Genomic DNA, 22566 nt, shown 5'->3' with positions numbered 1-22566 from the left:
CCCTCACGGCAGAACCCGAAGTTGTGGTTCCTCTATTTCACACTGAAATGTGAACATGTTTTTAACATAAGGAAGCATCTTACAAATGAAGTGGAATTTCAATACAACTGCAATGATCCCATTTTTTCAGAAGACTTCTACAATGATGGTGACTCACTATGGTACAAGGTAGCCAACACCCTACTTTGACAAAAAAGGCACAACACATTTTCAAAACTGTGAAATCTACCAAGTGAATCTACCATTCCTAAAAATAAACTAGAGCACTGAGTCAGCTGCACAACACTCAGCTGCAATGGTGCTGTGTTGGATATCCTGTACTGTGCTGGACATTTTGTCAGATTTGTAGTGCTTTGCAGGAAATTTTTAACTGCTGTGTGTTCCGTATGCATTTTTACAAATGCCCTTGTGAAAACTACATGCTACATTGAAAAATTCTTGAGGCAACAAGTCTTTACAACTCCTTTATAAAATGTGCTTCAGTTTTCAGGGTGCTAGGACAACTACAGTGACTGGGCTGATTTTAAGATTGGCTTGACCTGAGGTTGAATCTTCTACAGATACACCTTTCATGTTTAGAACTCTTTTCCTTTTCTATTGAATATTTCCTACCTGACAAATACAGAAAAATGCCAGGTCCTTTATTTGGGCCATAACAACCCTAGGCAATGATACAGGCTTGGGAAAGAATGGCTGGAAAGCTGCCCAAAGGAAAAGCACTTGGGGGTGTTGGTTGGCAGCCGGCTTAACATGAGCCAGCGATGTGTCCAGGTGGCCAAGAAGGAAAAAAGCATCCTGGCCTGCCTCATGAATAGCATGGCTGGCAGGAGCAGGGAGGTGATCATGCCCCTGTACTCAGTACCTTGAGTGCTGTGTTTAGTTTTGGGCCCCTCACTACAAGAAAGATACTGAGATGCTGGAGCGAGTCCAAAGAAGGACAACAAGGTTGATGAAGGGTCTGGAGCACAGTTCTTACGAGCAGTGGCTGGGGAAACTGGGGTTGCTTAGCCTGGAGAAAAGGAGGCTGAGGGGTGACTTTACCATTCTCTGTAAATACCTGAAAGGAGGCTGCAGCGAGGTGTGGATTGGTCTCTTCTCCCTATTAACAAGCAACAGGACAAGAGGCAATGGCCTCAAGTGGCACGAGAGGAGGTTTAGATTGGATGTTAGAATAAACTTATTCACTGAAATGGTTATTAAACGCTGGAACAGGCTGCTGAGGGAAGTGATGTAGCAGAGCACTCCTGCCACCCCTCCCACCACCGGTGTTGGGAGCTGTTACATTCTTTGTTAAGCTCTCTGGAGATAGCAAAAGAACCCCTAATGGGCCCACTTTTGTGCAGTCAGACTGGGTGGCTGAGACCTTTTTCTGGTCTTAACCCCTGCTGGGCTGTGGAACTGACAGCAGACAGGGAGGCACCTGGTTTTCACAGGCAATTTGGGGACTGCCATGGTGGGACCTTCCACAGGGTCACCAGCCAATGAGGTGTCTTGACCCAGGTAGAATAATGAATGAAGGGCCACAGGTCAGATCTACAAAAAGGGAGTTCCCCACTGGGACGCTGGTTGGGCTTTCCCTTGGAGTAGCAGGTCTGACAGGAAGCCTACTGCTAAGGGTTGAGATGCCACCTGAGGAGTGAGATTGAGTGAACTCATCCTTCTCCTAGATATATCTTTGTGTGAGCCTTGTTCCTACTGGAAAAGTGATTCTGAGTACCTGAGAAGGAGACTTACCCTTTTGTCTGAATGTGCACATGTGGGATTATTATCATCCATGTTAAGATTATCTGTGTTAAAACCAGTCAAAAAAGCTTAGGAATCCTTAAGTAGTTGTGGTGTGGTGCATTAATATTCCCGAGTGGCATCTGAATCTGTGGTATCATTTTTGATTTATCAGATGGCTAAATAGTGTTGCTTGGAATAAACAGTAATTCTTAATCAGCTCCTGTGTGTTTTGGGTGCCTCTGTCACAGGTGGTTTAATCACCATCCCTGGAGGTGACATGTAAGACATACAGGTGTGGTGCTTAAGGACATAGTTTAGCATCGAACTCAGCAGAGTTAGGTTAATGGTTGGACTCAATGATCTTAAAGGTCTTTTCAGACCAAAATGATTCTATGTTTCTATTATCCAGAATATCTAAATTTATAGATAGACTGATTCAGATTGCTATTGTGAATGTGGAGTAACTGACTGCAGCCATTAGGATTAATTTAAATATACATAAATGTTAGATATATGATGAGTATTGTACTGTATCCAGTTCTGTAGCACCCAACACAAGAAGGACATGGAGCTTTGGAGCAAGTCCAGAGAAGGGTCACAAAGGTGAGAGGGCTGGAGCACCTCTCCTAAGAAGACAGCCTGAGAGAGTCAGGGTTGTTTAGCCTGGAGAAGAGAAGGCTCCAGGGAGACCTTATAGCAGCCTTCCAGCACCTGAAGGGGGCTACAAGAAAGCTGTGGAGGGACTTTTTACAAGGGCAGGTAGTGACAAGTGGTAATGGCTTTAAACTGGAGACAGGCTAGATATTAGGAAGAAATTCTTCAGTGTGAGGGCAGTGAGACACTAGAAAAAGGTTGCCAAGGAAGCTGTGGATGCACCATCCCTGGCAGCATTCAAGGCAAGGTTGGATGGGGCTTTGAGCAACCTGATCTAGTAAAGGATCAGGTTTATGATACGATATTTCACATGCTATCTTTGTTATTCATGTACAAAGTTCTATGAGACAATTACTTTCTTTTCAGCAAAAGCCAGGACTTATAAATATAGAATAATTTTGACAAAATTAAATAGATTCAACATCACTCAAGAAAAATCAATTCTGGGGAAAAAAAAATTGGCTCTAAAACACAGACTGACAGTAATGAAAGTGACTTTAATCACTCCAATAGAACTAATAAATGAGAGACAAGAGGAAACCTAATGTTCTATATATAGGGACAATCCTTAGTGATTGTGTAGCATTTTCCTTTATTCTAACCTCTTCAGATAGATATATATCAATAGCTATTGAAAAGTCACTGAAATACCACACTATTTGTATATTTGTGAGAATGTGTGGGCATCTTTTTGTGTCTTAGTGCAGGTAGAGAGCAAACATCTATCTTGTAATGTTAATTCAAAAGAGCTGAATTAATCTTTAGTGTCTTGACTATATTGCAGATTCTGGCATTACACCATCAATAAATATAGCATATCATTTAAACTTCTGTTTTCAGACACCTCAGTGGGTTAATAGAGGAGTATAAAGCAAAAATGGAAATCTTCCTATTAGTTTAACATGAATTTAAAAGGACAAAGTAAACAATCTAAAGAGTAAACAAAAATGCTGATTTTACACTTTCAAAACTGTTTCAAAAAGCAAGTTTTGTTCCTGTTTTTTGTATCAGAGAAGTGGCCAGTCTTGAGCTGAAATATTTTTGGAGTTGGTAAAAACAAACAAAAATTAAAAAAAATTTAAATTACAGACAGGTGACCATACCTTTTTAAAAAGGAAGAGCTGTCTCAGTCACCAAAGAATTTCCATTGTATTAACAGAACATGTAAAAACTTTTGGCACTATATGCAAGAAAACCAGATAGTCTGTGCAAGGTCATTGCAAATACAAGATGTATCAACGTGGGAAAGTTCCTACAGCAACATAAATGTTTTTATGAGCAGCAGGTGAATTCCTGAAAAAAACTCTAAAGCTATTAACAGCTCAGTAAGGAGTACATAATAATAGGTTGTTAACTCAGCCTCCCTGACAAGAACATTAAGAAAGGGCACTTTGAAACTCTTAATACTAATACATTGAGGAAAAAAAAAAAAAAAAAAAGGAAAAAAAAAAATTACACTATGTTTCTTTAAATCAACAAAATAAACATTCATTAGTGTACAAAACTAACAAAACTACATGGGAGTTGGATAATGGAATCATTAATTTAAATTAAAAGCCCTTCTAATAGGCATGTTTCTTTCCAGCAATCACCTCCTCACCCCCACTAATCCCACAGCTTTTATTTAATACATGGTAATATGCTTGTAATAATAATAATAAACATGGAAATAGTGTGTTTTATTGCATGAAAACAGAATGGGTCTCCTTAAAAGAGTTTCCACTATCCCTTTCGATTTTTCTGCCTTCTCCCTGAATGACTGCTTAGGGGACATCACTACTTAATAAAAAGAGGTTGCTTGTATTATGCAGTCAGTGTCTCAGTGGCTTTGTCTCCATTTCTGTGTGAAAACTGAAGGACTGTCTGTCCTTCTGCATGGATAGTGTGCAGTTGCAAAGTAGTCTCAGAAGTAGAGGGGACAAAAAAGAGGAATTTTCTCTGGTTTCCCCCCAAAAAAAAAAGATTACATGTCTCTTTACCTGTATTTCCCCAAATATCTCCTGAATCCACCAAAGATTGCAGGGAAAAAAAAATAATTAAGTGAAATTATACTTCATATTGGAACATTTGTTCACTTAGACAAAGCTATAAGCTCACTCACGTGGGGCCTTCCTGTTCAGCCAGGCCAGACACATTCCCTGCCAGTTTGCCCTACAACACATGGAGACAGCCTGCTCCTGCACCTTTAGGATTTCCTTCTTGAAGAACATCCAATCTTCCTGGACCCCTTTGCCCTTAAAACTGTTTCCCAATGCACTTTCTCAACCACTATCTTGAACAGGCCAACGTCTGCCCTCCAGAAGTCCATGGTAGTGCTAGTTTTGCTGAACCCTCTCCTTCACAAAGAATCAAGAACTCTATTATTTTGTGATTGCTAAGCCCAAGACAGACTCTGACCACCACATCTCCCACTAGTCCTTCTCTGTTTTTGTGAACAGGAGGTCCACTGAGGCACCTTCCCTGGTAGGCTCATTTATCAGCTTTGTCAGGAAGTTATCTTCCACACACTCCAGGAACCTCCAAGACAGTTCTCACTCAAAGGTGAACGTGCTGATACTAGTTAACAGTAACAGCAACAACATCAATACTAACATGTTTGAAGTTGAGAGTACATTCTCTATTTTGTCAATTCAGGTTTAGACATGAGCTTTCTTACCACTTCCTTTTGTGCAATTGATTGCATCTCTGAAGAGACATTTCTTTTTTACAATGTGTTCATCAAAATAAACTAAAGCTTGACCTTGTGAGCTGAAATTTACTGCCCTATAAAATAGCTGTGTCTGATTTTTGGCTCTACCTAGTCACACACTTAAGGTTAACAGCTGATTCCTGCAATTAACATTAGTAACTATTAAAACTATTTTTTCTGAAGTTCAAGTGCCAAATGGCTAGAAAAACTGTTTTCTTAGGAATCAGCATCTGCAATCAGTAGATTTACCTTTCTTAGGTTTCTTTGAGTTATGGAACTAGCTGTGTGATGCTATATCTATTGTCCTGTAATTGTTTGCATGCCTCCTATGCCAATATCTTTGAAAGAGTTTGAAAATCATTTATTCAAAACCATTAATGCACTTTTAGTACACCTGTGCATCTCTTCTAGTATTTACTGGAATAAGCATTGGACATGCAGTTTTCCATGGGGAAAATGGTATTGGCTGCAGACAAGCACAAAAGATCAGCAAAGACTGAACTGTAGGATTTTCTGTTTGTTTTGTTTGTTTTTGTTTTGTTTGGGTTTTTTGTTTTTGTTTGGGGTTTCTCATTAGTTTTGCTTGTTTGTTTTTAATAAAATCTGCTAGGCTTGCTTAAACAGCATTACATTTTTTGTCTAGATTTTTTGCTTCAGCAGGAATGACAACAGTACTAGATCTGTAGACTGCTTTATTATTAAATACAAAGGTTTAGAAGCTAGCTTTAAATAATTGACAACGATTAGGATGCTAGCCAAACCAGGACCATAATGGAGAAGACTGAGCTCAGAACTCCTTTGATAAACCCTTTGCTGCATGCAATTGATATTTAGAGGCAAGATTTCTTTTTCTCTTAATAGTAATTCTATCAGTGTCATTAATAATGGCTGCTGCAAGGTCCTCAGGTTCTTTTCCTGCAGACAAAAATTATATCTGGTCAGAGAGTCTCATAAGTATTCACTCTCATTTCCAACAGTTTTGGGACCTTTTTTTCCCCTTTTTAGAATCTAGGGCTTTTACAGTTCTTCCTTTGGGAAACTACGTTAGTAACAGCAGAACAGGAAACCTGAGAAGATTGTTTAACATCACTTGCTATGCTAAAACAAGCTGGGAGATTTGGTTTTAATGTTTATGTCCCAAAGAGCATTTGTAGTGATTATTTTTTAAAAACATTCACCAGATATGGTTCATTTCCCAGGAGCTCTGAATGCCTGAGAATGCCAGAGGTGCTCCTTGGAGCCCTGGTGCTTCTTTATGATATGCTGATTGCTCCTGCAGCTACGGTCAAATACTAAGGTCTGCTTAATACCACTCTCCAAAAGCTCTAATACGTCCAAATTACTCAATGCTCTTGTTTTTAGGAGAATGTGCTGAATATGTAATGAAAACATATTCTTGCATGGGCCCTACCTTTCTTCTTTCTAGTCCCATCAGAATAATTTTATGTGGAGGCATCAGATTGCTACTTAGACCTCAAATAATTGAAAAATATTACAGCAGCAAAGTGTTCATTTTAAAAGAGAATGATTAGCATGAGGCTAAAAATTGCCCAGCTGATCATTCAGTTCTAACTTGCAATTTTATACTGACTATACTCACTGGCCAGGCCGCTGCTCATCTGCTCATCCCTATTGTTATAAACCTTTTCCTATTCCCCAAACTTGTCACTGATGTTGACTTTTTAAGTTAAGTCAGGAAGCTTGCAAGGGTGTAAAGCACACTGTGTTATGTCTAACAACGATACAGGAAAATGCCCAGAGAAAGAATGAGCACGTTAACCATCCAGCCACAACAGCATCAAATGAACTACACCATCTCATGAATAACGTGACAAAGTCTGAAGGCTCCCTTGAGCCTCATGTGGATTTGAGCTGGTGCATATATTACTCTTCATGATTAAAAATCTCACATAGGAGCAAAATCTGAACCACAAAAGTAATATTTAGTACTTCAGGGAAATAGGGAATTTGTAATATAGTTGTGTCTGAAAAAATGTGCTCCTTTTAACTCAGTTAAACATTATGCAAAATTATAATAAAAGCGGTGGAGAGAGTGGAGTGGTTTAGCTATTTAAGTAATAAGGAGGTTGAGGGTCAATGAACCTCACATTCCACACAGACCTCACAGAAAAGCATGGGGCTATAGAAGTGACTAACGTTACCTTATCTTTCCAAAATATGACCCAGAATTTCAGAGCATTATCTGATCTGCATGATGTGGCTTCTTAAAAAAAAGCTTGTATTTTATCTAATTAGAACATGTAAGGCTCCTGTTCGTTTAAATTAGATTCCAGTAGATACTCAAGTATGGTCATGTTCTGCCTGAGTAGAACTGAATCAATCTGATAAGATCATAATGAAATGTCTTCTTAGATGGAGAAGACAGAGGGGAACATCTGTTGTCTTAGACTGGGATGAGTCACACACCCTGCTCTGGCAGTTCACATAGGGAAAAAAGCTAGAACAAAACAACTCGGGCACATGTGTGAAAGTGAGCTTGATGTGTTCACAGGGCTTCCAGGACTGTGCTATTGTGGTGTGAGTCTTCAGTGTGGAACTGAGCACAGCACATGACTATCTGTTCCTTAAAAGGCATGGAAAAAATTACAAGGATACCTGTTCATACCTCTGTCTTTGCAGTGAGCGTCACATCTTTTTGCTAATCTATCATACATACACACTTCCATGGCTTTGAAATAATATAGTGTGCATATTTTTAGACAGACAGACAGATTTGTTTTAAACTACTATATAGTATTGCAGGCAATCAATTCTGGAAGACAAAATTATCTTCTTGTTTATAATTCTCAATATAAATTTCTAAATGTAGATTTCTATAATTAAAAACATTATGCATTGATATTCTTAAATCTTCATATTATTCCTATCAAGTAATTTACCTCAAGCTCTCCTACATATTATACTACTCATATTCAGGTGGCTCATTTTAACTTAATGAATATTCAAAGAAATAGCAGTGTTTGTTTTAACATTTGATTTTAAGGAGTGTTGCTTCTCACGTAAGTTAAGTAAATACAATTGTAAAGTGACAGAAAAATTAACAAGGTCATATTGCTTTTTAATTTTTAAATCTGTTACTTTGCCTCATTGGCTGTTCATCTCTTTTTACAATCTCACTGGAAAACTAATTTCCTCCTTGCTTCTACTACTCTGTTATTTTTTCTTTTTTATTTATTAATTCAACTCTCAATAATACTGGAATGGAGGAAAAGTCATATCTGACATCCTAAATACCCTCTCCACACTGTCATATGTGTTAAAATTTTTATGTGAAAGCTGCCTGTGAGTTGCAAATTGAGTCTGCCAACAAAATATTTTGTCAAAGGGATTTGGCTTTAGTGTAGATTTCATCAAATGACAAGAAAGCGAAGAACCATTAGCCAGTCCCTCCATCCTACATCCTGCTCCAAATGATATTCTCTATTTGGAGATGTCATTGCAATGCCTTAGGACAATTCCAAATGGAGGCAGGTGACGAGTGGTGTCCCTCAGGGGTCACTATTTGGACCAGTGCTGTTTAACATCTTTGTTGGAGATAGGGACAGTGGGATTGAGTGTATCCTCAGCAAGTTTGCTGACGATACCAAGCTGTGTGGTGTGGTTGACACTCAAGAGGGAAGGGACACCATCCAGAGGGACCTTGACAGGCTGGAGAGGTGGGCCAATGCCAACCTCATGAAGTTCAACAAGTCCAAGTGCAAGGTCCTGCACCTGTGTCGGTGCAACCCCAGGCACAAATACAGGCTGGGGGAGAATGGCTGGAGAGCAGTCCTGAGGAGAAGGACTTGGGGGTGGTAGTAGATGAGAAGCTTGACACGAGCCACCAGTGTGTGCTGGAGCCCAGAGGGTCAACTGCATCCTGGGCTGCATCAAAAGAAGTGGGGCCAGCAGGGCAGGGAGGTGATTCTGCCCCTCTACTCTGCTCTGGTCAGACCCTACCCAGCGTACTGCGTACAGCTCTGGAGCCCTCAGCACAGGAAAGACATGGAGCTGTTGGAGAGGGTCCAGAGAAGGGCCACCAAGATGATGGAGCACCTCTGCTGTGAAGACAGGCTGAGAGAGTTGGGGCTGTTCAGCCTAGAGAAGAGAAGGCTCTCGGGAGACCCTATAGCAGCCTTCCAGTACCTGAAGGGGGCCTACAGGAAAGCTGGGGAGGGGCTTTTCATCAGAGAAGATAGTGACAGGACAAGGGGTGACAGTTTTAAACTGAGAGAGGGGAGATTTAGTTTAGTTATTAGGAAGAAACTGTTCACTATAAGGGTGGTGAGGAACTGGAATGGGTTGCCCAGGGAGGTTGTTGATGCCCCATCCCTGGAGGTTTTTAACGCCAGGTTGGATGAGGTTTTGTGCAACCTGGTCTAGTGGTAGGGTTCCCTGCTCATGGCAGGGGGGTTGCAGTTTGATGATCTTTAAGGTCACTTCCAACCTTAATAATTCTATGATTCTATGATTCTACGATTGCTTGGGTACATTCCATTAAAATCTCTTCCTTATACACCAGCTTCCTCAGCTCATTATATGTTATCTTGCATGTAACAGAAAATACAACCCAGCTGGTGCATTTGAACAACTTACTACAGTTGATGATATGGGTGCAGCTGGATATGCTTAAGAAAGTTCTCAGTAGCATTATTTTTTTAAGATTAACTTCAAGGGTTTGGGTGGAAAAGGAAAGGAATAACCATTTTCCAGTTCAGCTGCACAACCTGAAGTGCAGCTTGTATGGTTTATATCCACTGCATACTGTGTTTCCTTTCCTGTGAGGGAATTCATAAAGAAGGACTCAGCTTTATTACAAGACTGTAACAAGGCTATATCTTATCCTGCTTCTCCATCTGACTTGAACATGTGACCTTTTGGGCAAGGGGTAAATAAATTACGATGTCCTGGAATCTTTCAAAAAGTAAAAGCTTTGGTCAGTGTTTGAGTAATTAAGTATAAAAGAATAGTGATTACTATTAGCAAAGAAACTGAGATTATATAGGCATCTGGAGCTTGATTTTTAAAGGGAAAGACAACACTGCCTATTCAGATTATTATTTTTTTTTAAATTTTTTTTTTTTTAAATACTGGGCTGTTTCTGGTAGTTATTAAAGGATTATCAAATAGAACGGGTAGATAACATTGCAGAAAAAGGCACACATCCTATATCAACAGAGGTAATTTGCAAATATTTAGGTTCTATGAAGAGTACAAACAAGGTCTATGAAGAAATGCTTTTCAGAATACAACTTGGATCTCTAAGGTCACACGTTTAATGGATGTTTGTGTGTTGCTGTGAAGACACACTTATCATCTAAGATGACAACTGTTGCTAGGTGCATAGTTTTCAGAATGATTCATAATCTAGCAAAAAATATTTAAACTACCAGGCCTCAATACAAAAGTATTGTTTCAGGAACATGATATTCGCTCTGGTTATATCACATAACTATTCAAATAATGGAAAACTTTTTCCCTTTACTTATAGCATTTTGGACTGAATGTCTAGCAATTTTTGTTCTCCTCACAGGCCAAGTCAGCTCTCTAATTATGTCTAGGGCAGCTATGTTCTCTGCATTTTTGGATGAAAAGCTGCAGAACAAAGTGACCTCTTGTCAGCCAACCACATAAATATGTACCAGTGTATTCTTAAATAAGAATCTAAAAATCCACATAATCCATATAGAATTGGCTCACAATAAAGCTTTTATTATTTTATCAAGATTTTAATTTTTAGAGACAGAATCAAACAATATTTATTCAGATATGATTCTGAGCATTTGCAGGAATTCAAAGAAGAAATGAAGGCCATATGGAAGAAGGTGCAACACAGCAGACAAATTACTGAGCTCCTTTATTGTATTTTTAAATTAAGGTATGTGTTCCATATTGGCAGTTTACTGAGAGTCTTTTTTAACTTTCCTTTCCTACTTTATTTCTTTATTGTTTGGTAGAGTCTTTCTCAGAAAAATTATTTTTCACAGAGAGAGCTTGACCTTTCAATAGCGCAAATAGAAATTTCTCGAATATTTAGCACAGTCTAACCTCTTTCCCTTGTTCTGCTTGTTCCGGGTGTGCACAGAAAAATGTGTCTCTATGTTCTGGGTTCACCGTCACTGATTTTCCTTACTTACAAAATTGCTGGAAACTGCCCCGTTCTGTGGAGTTCTCACAATAGTTTATTACACAGTGACGTGATTTCTGCAAGTTTACTTACCTTTCATGAAACCTTGGGAGCACATGAAAAGATACGACTTCCATTTATGAGCCACAGGATTAATTAAAAGCAACCATACTCTCCTAGCATGGTCCCAATGTCATCTTGATAATTTTGCAATGTCAACAAGGTATCTTATAAGAAACAGCAGTTCATATTTGTGAAATTTTAAAATCCTGCAGAGTTCTTCAGAGTTTTACAAAGATATGAAACTGATACGATCTTTTAAAACTGGAGTATTTACTGTTTGTATTTGATGGAGACGTTAAATTTCTTGTATTGCATATAAGAACAAAGGCCTTTTCCTTTTTTTAAATGCAAATGATAGCTAAAAAGGGATAGGGATATTACTGCAAAAGCTGTCCTATTTTATTTGTGTGTTTATTAGTATCTAAGAATATGGTTCTTTGCATTCTTATTGACTAAAGATATCAATAAAATTTTGGAGCTTTTCATATTCAACTTATTCTTTCATTGTAGCTGAATTTTTACTGTTCAGAAGAGGAATGTCTTTGTGGTAAATGCATACTAAGTCCACTAGACAATTATTTCAGTTTTATCACATTTTTTGTGGGTGTGCAATACCACCTCTATTCTGTCACTGCTGTTGAGAATACAAATGCTGACATTTCCCTCCTTGATGGTTATGGGAAGCCTGAGAGATTAGTTTCCAGTTTCACTTGCTGTATCTACCTCTGACACCCTCTTTTTAAAATTATTTTTCTATTTTTTTAACTTACAAAGCCCATTTGCATTTAGCTGCTATACTTACACAGTATTAAAGCTACAACGTATATTTCTTCAGCACTCTATAAATACAATTTTCTAATTTAATGCTGCAAATCAGCAGTCTGACATCCAGGACCAGATTATTCATCTCTCTGCTCTAGAATTTTGTCTCCAAGAAAGCTTGTCAAAATCTGTCACGTCTTTCTGTTCCCCTGCTCAAATTAGTGACCTTCTTACTGCTATGACTGCCTTGTTTGTCTCTCATTCTGTCTATAATACTGCACTACCAGACAGCATGTCTGTTCTAGCTTACTAGTAGAAGTTGCATTCAAGAGCTAAGCATTTAGTTCAGTCAATGACCTAGGGATCATACAACCTCTGTATAAGAGTACTAGAAGATGCCAGCAGTTCATTTATCTCCCCGTAATTAAGAGGGAAGAGTATAAAAGGTGAAAACAGAAAGTGGCTGATTTTTTGGTAGAAGCATATAGGAGTGGTATATAGCAAACTGCTCTGAAGCCTGTGTATCTAGTTCTGCAGCACCACAGAAAAGTCTAAGCAATATGTAGACCTCTGAGGAGAGCTGTTTACCATGGCACTCAGTTTTGAAAGATATTGGCAGATAATATATTGATAAAAGTTTTTTATAAATATAAGCTTTATAATGGTTCCATTCCATAGGTATGATTTTGAATATTTGAAATTGTTCCTATTCAATTGAATAAAACCTCACTATTTCTCTTGTTTAATTCACCTGGTTATTATTTTATTATCAACAATCAAAATAAGGGCAGGGCCAGTCATTACTATGGTAATAGGTCAAAACCTGAAGGACTTCTATTAGCATAGGAACGTAAGGTTTTCTTGCTTTGGCTACGAAATATTATTAGCAATCTGTCTGATCCCTCTAGCTGTGCTATTTAAATTGTTTGGATTTTTTCCCAGTTTACCCTTTTTTTCTGCATCATTAAAGCTGCATAATCGAAATAGAGAAGTGCAGCCAAGGAAGAAAATTCTCAGATATTTACATCTCTAAATCTTTGGGGTCTTCCCACATACCCATTAGTTTCATTGCAACTTTCAGATGGGGACAGAGGAAAAAGCAAGAACTGGCCTAGCAGGTGACTGTTTAAGGTATGGACACCAAAAAAAATCCTGCCTATGTCTCCAGGAATGAAGGCACTAATTAGCACTACATTTTATACTGCAGGTGCAAGGCCTCTAGCCAACTGGAAATGACAAAACATGTTTTGTGCTTTGGGAGAAGTGGGATTCAAATTATGCTCTCACAAGATGTGCTGTGCGTGCACCTTGTACATTTACTTATAATGCATGTTACCCACTTCTGTGTGAAATCACATAATTTTGACAGAATGCCATAAATTTGACATGAATACCATCGAGTTTCTCTCTCTTGTAACCTTTTGTAACCCTCTGAAGAAGGCTGGTACACTCTCACTTAAGCACAGTTTATGGCTAAATAATGTTGCAAAATTAAATCACATTGACATTAATCTTAATTGTATTATTGCAGTGTCACTCTAATGTAAAATTTTCACAGTCCATAAATCAAAATATGATCAAGTACACGATCCATTTATACATGTTTGTAAATGCAGTAACTATGAGCCAGGTATGTCTACTGCCTGCCTGCTTTTCTACTTCATTTTAACGTGAAAAAAGAAAGTCATTAACAAGTCAAAAGTAAAATGACAAAAAATAATTACAAAATAAAACATCTAATGATATAGTATTTTATGTAGGACCACGTGAAAAGTTTAAAGTTTTTTAGCTATAAAAACATAAAAAACATATTGCTTTTTAGGATCTGAGTTGGGGTGATGCTGTGAGACCTACTTTCTCATAGTACTTGATCTCGTAGTCCAGAATGGCTCCATGGGGAGAGTCCGGCTCTTGCCAGGAGAGGGCAATGCTGTTTTGGGAAGCCCAGTCTTTCCTTACCATACCTATCAAGGAGGGTGCTGAAAGGGAAAAGGATAACTAAGGGTTAAAGACAAAGCACACATTTTATTCTTCCAACCTACTATCTTAGGATACCAACCCGAGGTAACTTTGAGTGACCTCCAGGCAGAAAAGCATGACAGATGGCAGTTCTCAGGGAAACCATATAACCTGGAATTAATGTCTCAAGTACATACCAGTAACTCCTTTGCTAAAGTGCAGACCAGCTTCTGAAAAAATGCTATATACAAAAACACAGAAAGAAGCACCTGTTCTGGTCCCCACTGCCGGCTACATGCAACCAGGTTTTGCTCCTGGCTCTGAGAACATTGTGTCCAGAGCAGAACTATATTTCAGAGACAGTAAGATTGAACAGTAAGTTTAGGATAATCTGCATTAAATGTCATAATGTAACGGTGTTTACTGTACATTCAGTTTACTCTTTTGGGGTAAAATAAAGTGATGCAGCATAAAACAGATGCAATGAATCCTGTTTCTGCTAGCTGGGCTGGCAGCAGCAAGGGCATTTTAGCTCATCAGCGAAGTAGTTATGTGCATGAAAAGTCAGCTTGTTAGAGGAGGCCAGTGGCAGGGAATGGGTTATGGGCAAATACTGAGGGCAAAGGTGCCCCATAATCTACCAGCTGTAATTGACAGCGCAGGCCTGCAGCAGCAAAAAGATGAAGAACTGCTTCCAGCAGCTTTTGGAAGGGGCCTGACATAGGTGGATGCACTTAAGAGCCAAATTAGCTCACTATGGGGTTACCTAATTTTAAGAATGGGATTGTCTACCCTTTTGGAAAGGAAGGTGCACTGTTATCTATGCAATAATTTCAAACACTGCAAAACATGCATTCTAGAAGACAAGTTTTGCTTACGCAAAGCATGTCAAGGGAGGTTTAATATTCTCTCTAAAACTCATGCTGCATTGACAGTATTGATGTGAAGCTTTTCTAAACGTTGCAACAAAACCAGTCATGCTGTTCAACAATCCTGAAGTTGAGTAAGCTGAATAAACCAGCTACCATAAAAACTTCTTTCAGTGGTTCATAGCTTTTGCTCTTTGTCTTTCCACTAACAAGTATCAGTTTCTTACACACCCTCACCCATTCTTCTCTATCATGAATCTTACTTAACCTCTTCTAAGGTTCCAAGGAGCTGTCTCCTAAAAATACAGTATTTTTATGACTTCTGTTTTTATCTTTTGAATGGAAGAGTCTCCCTAGGTAAATGAAATAAGAATCTACTTCTAGTCACAGAGTTTCATGTCTTAATTTTCTTTCCTGTAAATATTTCAGGAAGATTAAGAAATGAAAACAATAAATAAATAGTAGACTGCAAACAGCAAACAAAACCAGTTGTTTTCCTTTGAATAAAGCGAAATTCTACACACAGTCATGCACAGAACAATTTATTTCTCTGTGACAGTGCATTTGTCTGAGAGAGAAAATAAACTTCCATCCACTGTCAATCCTCTCTGTGGACAACTATTCTGTGGTATAATAGTGCAGTCCTTTCTGATGTAAAAAAAATCAGCCTACCCAACATGCAGCACAACATGAAAAAAAACCTACCACAAGTATTAAGTGGATAAAACAGAGCTTACACAGGAAAATTCTCTACAGCTGCGCTTATGTCACTGTAACTACACGCCTGATGCAAGGCAATGAGAGAAAAATAAATAAAATTCCTTCTATGCTGAATAAAGGATTGACCTATTTTTGAGGAAGCATAATGTAAGCAACTAAACAGAACAAAAGACAAATAAATAAAAAGCGCTCATAGGTTCAGGGCCCTAATGTTATCCCTTGGTATATATCACTATTCCCTCAGTTTTATTCTTGAAATAGAAGGTGAAGCTTTGCTCTGGCATAAAATCAGCTGCTCCAAGCAAGGAACAAAATAGGTCTGTTTAAAGGAAAACAGGAGCCAGCAAACATGGATTTGCATTTGCTGAACATTGATCATGGGCCTAAAAGGGCAATTGCTCATATACCTTTGTTTACTGTTTGCTAGTTTTGAGTCATTCACTGGTATTGAGCTGCAATTTATGGGCAGGTCTGAGGGAGCTGTAGCAACCTTTCAAAGATGTCTGATACACCCTGTGCATCTGCTCACAGGTGATGGACATTGCCTGGGCCACCCTCCCCACCACATCATGGCTTCCTCTCACTGTATTTGGGGGTTCACTGGTAAGACAACCAAATGCAAAATGATCAAGCTTGATGACAGAAAACAGCAGGTTAAACTGTGGATATAGTTACATGTTTGGCCCTTCTACTCTTTTAATATATGCATTAATACTATTAGACTTCTTCAAATGATGACCTAACTTTTATAAGCTTTTCATATGTATCACATGCGGCATGTTTTTCTTTGGGTTCTGATTTCTAAATGTATACAGTAATTTATGCATGTTTTCAGCCTGAGGTGACCACAGTAACACTTCCATTTAGTCAAGTCCATTTCAAAACACAGTACTGGCACAAAAAATCATCTCAAATGTTTATTGTGAGAAGTAGCCTATGGAAGAAAATCACTTCAGGTCTCTCCTAAGCCAACTGCGCTTGACCTGTGCTTGAAACTGAAAACCTCATATAGTAAGGCTCACATCACACCTGTAGCACTGTGCCAGCATTGCATCCTCTAAAGCAAAATGTGGAAGTGGGTACATAAGGCTGTGAATATGAGAAGCGTATTTGTGTTTGCATTAGGGTACAGGACAAAAAAAGAAGTGTACTTTCAAACAAAAAATCACAAAAGATTCAGCATTAGCCATTTCTTATATGTTCAGAAGGATGACCTTTTATTTGTTAGACAGAGGCTATATATTCACATCTCAGAGGAAAGACCGACTTTTAGGAAAAGGATTCCAGTCAAAATCTACTGTACAAAGAAACAAACAAATAAACTCAAGTAATTAAAAGCTGTAGTTAATTTCTTCACTTGTTGTGAAGTGCTACTAAAAGCAGTACTTTCTACAGTGAAATTTCAGGTTCTTGTAACAGTTGCTCACTACAGCAGAAGTTTAGACCCTAAACATTCTATCCATTTATCATTAAAGCTCTTTTTAAAAAGACAGTGCTAAGATAGGTGAATCCTATTTGCCCATTTATAAAGACTGCTCTAATGTTCCTATGATGAATCAATGGGAAGTTCTTTTAATTAGGTGTTTCAAATACAGTAGCTGTAGGAGAGCTCTAATTTGGTTACCCAAAGAAACCATTTGAAAAAAAAAAAATGCTTAGAAGCACAGCATGGCTTTTAATCACTTTAATGGCAGCATTTTCTTGCCATTGGTACTATGCTGAAGGATGTTTTCTGGCTCTTTAGCTCAGCACTGATCTCTGTTTTGTACTGAGGGTTCTTTGCACCATCTGCTCTCTATGTTTTCCTCTACATTGTTACAAATTTCTTGAATTGTGAGCTCCTTATTTAATTTAGTCTGGTAAGTTTTGTTGTCTTTTCAATTTGTATTGAATAATGAAAATTCATTCCTTAATTCAGAGTGATCTTATTTTGTTCTAAATCTCTTTGGCTTCTCTTTCTCTGAATCAAAGGGCAGAAAACATGTATTTTAAAAAATTACTGGATTCTAGTGTCACTTTTCTATAGACTTTCTATTCTTCTGAAGTTGACTTCCATTATCTGTAACTGTCTGATTTCAAAATAGGTGACCTCTAGGGTTTCTGAAGCTTTTTGCCTTTAGTCCATCTTCTAATTTTACAATTTCTTGTTTCAAACTGTTTCAAGTAGACATAGAATTTCCAGCTTTTTCCCCCTGGCTTCCAGGTTTGAACAACTTTGATATGGTGTCCATTCACTGTGAAAAGTCTTCAGACTCAAGACCAGCTGATGGCAAAAGCTTATCTGACATCTGTCTGCACGTGGAGCACTCTACCCTTCTGATACCTCATTTCAACCCATATTTCTTTGGTGAAGAGAAACCATGACAGCTCAATCACCCTTTACTGTCTGGCAGAACACATCCTACCAGATATGCACAAACATTCACGCTTTAAAAAATCCACCATTCAACAAATAAGGACAGCTGCATCACCATTGTCCTCTTCTTTCCCTCCCCTTCCTTGTGCTTCTTTTGGCCAAGGGCAATTAAATGCCAGCAGATAAAAATTTGGAGGGGGAGGAGTGGAGGAGTCATTTGAACTTCACAAATGTTGCAGTGAGAAATGCAACTTCACTCCTTTAGACATCATCTGCATGAGAGGCTTAGAGTCTCAATGTACAAAATACTGCAACTTGGGATAGTGTGATCTAATTTAGTTACACATTTCTATACCTCTGCCATTACTGTTAATAATCTGAACTGAATAATCTCTTTTCCTTGAGATCTCTGTGTACTTCAAGGCACAGGAAAGACTACACTGACCAAAGCAGAGGGCTTTATTACATGGTTTCCCAAAAGAGGAGGAAATTCAACCCCTTCCCTACCTCTTCTTTCTTTCCTAACTTTACCAACTTCCAAACTGCAGATGCGGGAAAATACTGACTGGGGCCCACTCAGCAACCTTGCTTCTCTTTGAAAACTCATTAATTGATCCCTCCTCACTTCATATGATATAGATGGAGGGGGAAACATGCTTTAACATCCTGCAGGGAGCCTGCATTCCTCTTGTTGGGGAACAATTTCTTTCATTAAGGGAAGGACAGCTGAGGGTGGAAGAAATATCAATGCTATGAGGACTAATTTAGGTTGACTTGGGTTTCACATCTGTGCTGGCCAGAAAACAAAGAAGACGTTTTCCTGTTCATGAAGAGAAAAGGACTTTTTCAAGCTTAGATCGTAGGTCAAAGGTGTGAATCAAATCACACAGTAAATTATGATTCCACTATGAATACTATGGTTAACTAATAATCAAAAACCCATTCAACAAATTTTTTAGGAAACCAATGAAACTGAATATGCTATAAGTATGTTTACTTCCAAATGCTTTATCCTTTTGCTTGACTATAATACTACAAAGTTATTTTGGAAACAAATGATTGTCTTAGATTGAAAAGGAAAAAATTGGTCTAAATTTGTGTTTCTTTGTAAAAAAAACACCACTTTTATTTATTTTTTTTTACTTTTTTTTTCACTTCCCTCCCCCAAACAATACATTTGTGGTATTTACAATTTTTAACTACAGAAATATACTAAGGTCCAATTTACAAGTGTTTTTCAGAATGGTAAAAAAAATATCTGTGGACCTTTTTCTATACTAGAAAATTCTATTATATTTATACTGTGTTTCTCCAGCCTAGGTTCTATAACTATAGAATTTCTATACTATTGGATACCGAGTATGATTTTATATTATTCATAGCAATAAATGAAGTATGAGGTTTTATTAACGATCTCACACTTGGAAAAACTGTAATTTCAGGACACAGTAAGGAAAATACAGATTTACCTTCTGATTCCAGAAAGTATGTAGGAAAGGTAATATGCAATTAAAAAAATGTTTTCTTCGGAGTGACATTTTACTCCAGTAACAGGATTGGAAATAATGAAACATTTCCTGATCAATGATAATGCCTCCAGTATTATTAACATTTGAGCTATTTACCAAATAAGCATTTACCGGAGAAGCTAAGAGGCCAAAACCTTCCAGCCTTCTTTGCTAACACCACATGTGACACGTATTACTGGTCAACTGACCAGAATGTAGCCGTGCTGCCTGTCATTTGCAGAGGTCTTCATTCCTGCAATATGATTGCTAGTCCTTCAGCATGGATGCATTTTATCCTTTTTTTATTTTATGTTTCTTTGTTCACCTTTTTGTTGCTGTCTTTGTAGGATAAGGGAAGAGAGACTATTTTATGAGTGAGTAATGTGATACAGATTCAGGAGACCTACATTTATATTCTTTCCTGGTTGTGCTCTAGATATTTTCTTTAATCTTTTGACTGAGCTATCCTAACATACAATGTAAATGTCAACACCTCCCATTATTTCCAGTATGTGAGCACTTGAATGCTAAAAGTGTGTGTCTAGATAAAAGACTAAAAACTAAGCACAAATTTACATGGAAAAAATAATGGAAATTTGAACATACATTAAACTTTTACTAAAAAACCACAGCTCATAACCCATCGCTCTATATTTTAAAGATGTCCGTATCTTTGGATTGATTCTGAATTCAGTAAGAATTCTTTTTCTTACCATACAAGGCTGCTTCCAGTTAGTACAGTAACTAGGTTAAGTTATTTGATTAATCACATAATAGAGTTTATCTTCCTAATCACTTCAGTGGTAATTCAGAGGTACAATGCTTGGAGGGGATACTAATACTGGCACTAACTTTGGAGTTCAAAGTTGAGCATGGACTTTCCCTGACAAGGCAGTAGAGCTAGCAAATGAACAAGTTTGAGAGGAAAAAAAAAACAACAAAACTTTATTTTCTTACCCTGCTTCCCTAGAGGTCTGCATTCAAAAGACAGCATAACAGTACCTCTTTTGAAGCACTTAATTTACTGAAAAACAGGCCTCCAGCAAGCTATTATTATAATCTCTCCCTTCATTTTACATTATTTCCCCTCAGATTTTCTTTGCTTGCTCAGAAGCCAAGTGAATCTAATGCCATTATAAAAAAATGGATTCTGCTATAACGTTGTGGGCTAAGGATCAGGGTACATGTAACCTCCAAATTTCCTCACGTCTAAACATAGATTCAACACCATTTTTTCCCTACTTTGTTCCATAATGCAATTCTTTCTTCCTTGCTGCTTAATTTCTCTCTCATCTGTTGTTGATCTTACGTATGAAGACAGCAATTATTTACCCATATGATTTTGAAACACTACAGAATTTCCTTCATTTACAGAATGTGCTGCCATTCATTATTTTGTAAGCCTGAGCCAGAAGCTCTGCTATATCTCTGCTTATAACCAGACCTGCTCAGTCCCTGATTCTTCAAAGTAGATTATAGTAGAAGATCCTTAAAAGCAATTGTATAAAATAAAGCTTTATCAGCTGTCAGTCAGCCTTTGTGAGTGTTCTCTTCTATCTGATGGGGTGTATGTGCAAAACCCTCAAAGCTCAAAAGTACTGTTAGATATTCAGCATAGTTTACAATACAGTGAACAATTTAATATATTTTAATATCTTTTTTTTTTAATAACTAGCTTAAAAAACGTTTTACATAAATGTATGTTTTAGTGAGTTACTGTATGTACTCTTTATTTGCTAAATCCAAGTTTAGTGGAAGGCTGTTACTCCAGGAATCACATGCAAGCAAAAACAAACAAACCTGTAAAAACTGAAAAGGTCCACCTGTCATATAACTGGAAATCATGTCAAATCAATGCCCTCTGACAACCAAAGGCATCTGCATCAGAATAAGCAGATTTTTGGCTCACTTCCACTGCTTTTTATTGCTGTAACAGCAGGGGACAGTAAATGGCTTAAAGACCTAATAGGTCACTGTGATTCCTGAGGGACTAGCTCTCCCAGAATCACAGGTTGTCTGTCCTTGTTTGGCAGAATGCAACACTATGTGTGGCACTGAGCATATCAGCTCACATCAGGTAGCCACAACATATGTGGCTGAATAGCATAGCTACAACATAGTAACTGAGGAAAACAAACAAACAAACCAACCCTCAGGTATTTTAGTCTGGATCAGGTAGCAAACTATTTGATGACACATGGAAGGGTGCAAGAGGCTCCCTCCAGGCAAATAAATCACTTCCCCTCCTATCTCCTCTTATCAGGATTATCAACCCTGTTGTGGTACCTATGTCAGAGGTAACAGAATACTATGTTATTAACCGGGAGATTTGCTGATTTCACTAGCTGAAATGTTATGCGTTGTATTGTTCACTGCTTCTCCTGACTCAGACATTGTGGGAAGCCACTAATTGTCGGACAATGGCACATACTGTTTCAGACTGGTGTGCATGCTCCCTTTGGGAATTACTCCTAACGTTCAGGATTCCCCTTAAAAATGACAGCAGCCTGGCTTATAGGGTTTTCCTTTTAGGAAACCTGTGATAAAAGAGAAGGAGGTGGGAGAAATCAGTTTATCAGTGGAGTCAGATTGTTATAATTATGTTAATCAGTGTGAAAAAAAATATGTGTTTCAGCCAATGTGTTATGTAAGTTATAAATATCATGCCATTGCTGCTAGGTGCCCTATAATGTGTGGACAACCTGTGGTGAAACATTTCTCCAGAGAACTGTGTTTCCAACCTCTGCATGTGACCTGGGAATTGCTATAAATTTATTGGAAATTCAACTTGAGGTTAAGAAGGTGCCATTTATTGCAGCAAGGTGTCATTATGGAAAGAGAGCTGTAAGTAAGTCTCATTCAGCAACAACCCCTCAAGGGTCAACTGGAACCAAATTGCTTTGCAGAACTTCCTGCTGCTAAATTGGTCTCAGAAGTTTGAAAATGAAATAAGCAGGTTACAAAGCACTAGGAAATCTTCGGACTCCATTAATTGCTACTCATCCTGCAATGTAACAAAGACAAACCCAAAATGTACACTCATTTCAGCAGATCTTTCTTGCTCTTGTTTATATAAAAATACAAGATTATCAGATTGTAGGTAATTTTCTGTCAAACAGTCCTTTACTTTTTGC

General features: G+C 38.0%; 1 protein-coding gene across 2 annotated transcripts in view; it reads right to left on the bottom strand.

The window, feature by feature from the left end:
• The window catches only part of EPHA6 (EPH receptor A6), a 491879-nt gene that overhangs the window by 132161 nt on the left and 337152 nt on the right, over window positions 1-22566 (bottom strand). For both annotated transcript variants that reach the window (XM_051635236.1, XM_051635153.1), the window contains exon 6: window positions 13875-13999. In XM_051635236.1, the coding sequence (XP_051491196.1) occupies window positions 13875-13999 (125 nt within the window). The remainder of the gene's footprint in view (window positions 1-13874; window positions 14000-22566) is intronic.

The sequence above is a fragment of the Apus apus genome, chromosome 1, assembly GCF_020740795.1.
Source record: "Apus apus isolate bApuApu2 chromosome 1, bApuApu2.pri.cur, whole genome shotgun sequence".
NCBI classification, from domain to species: Eukaryota; Metazoa; Chordata; class Aves; order Apodiformes; family Apodidae; genus Apus; species Apus apus.
Note: the sequence above shows the minus strand (reverse complement) of the source record. Positions and strands in the feature narration are given on the sequence as shown.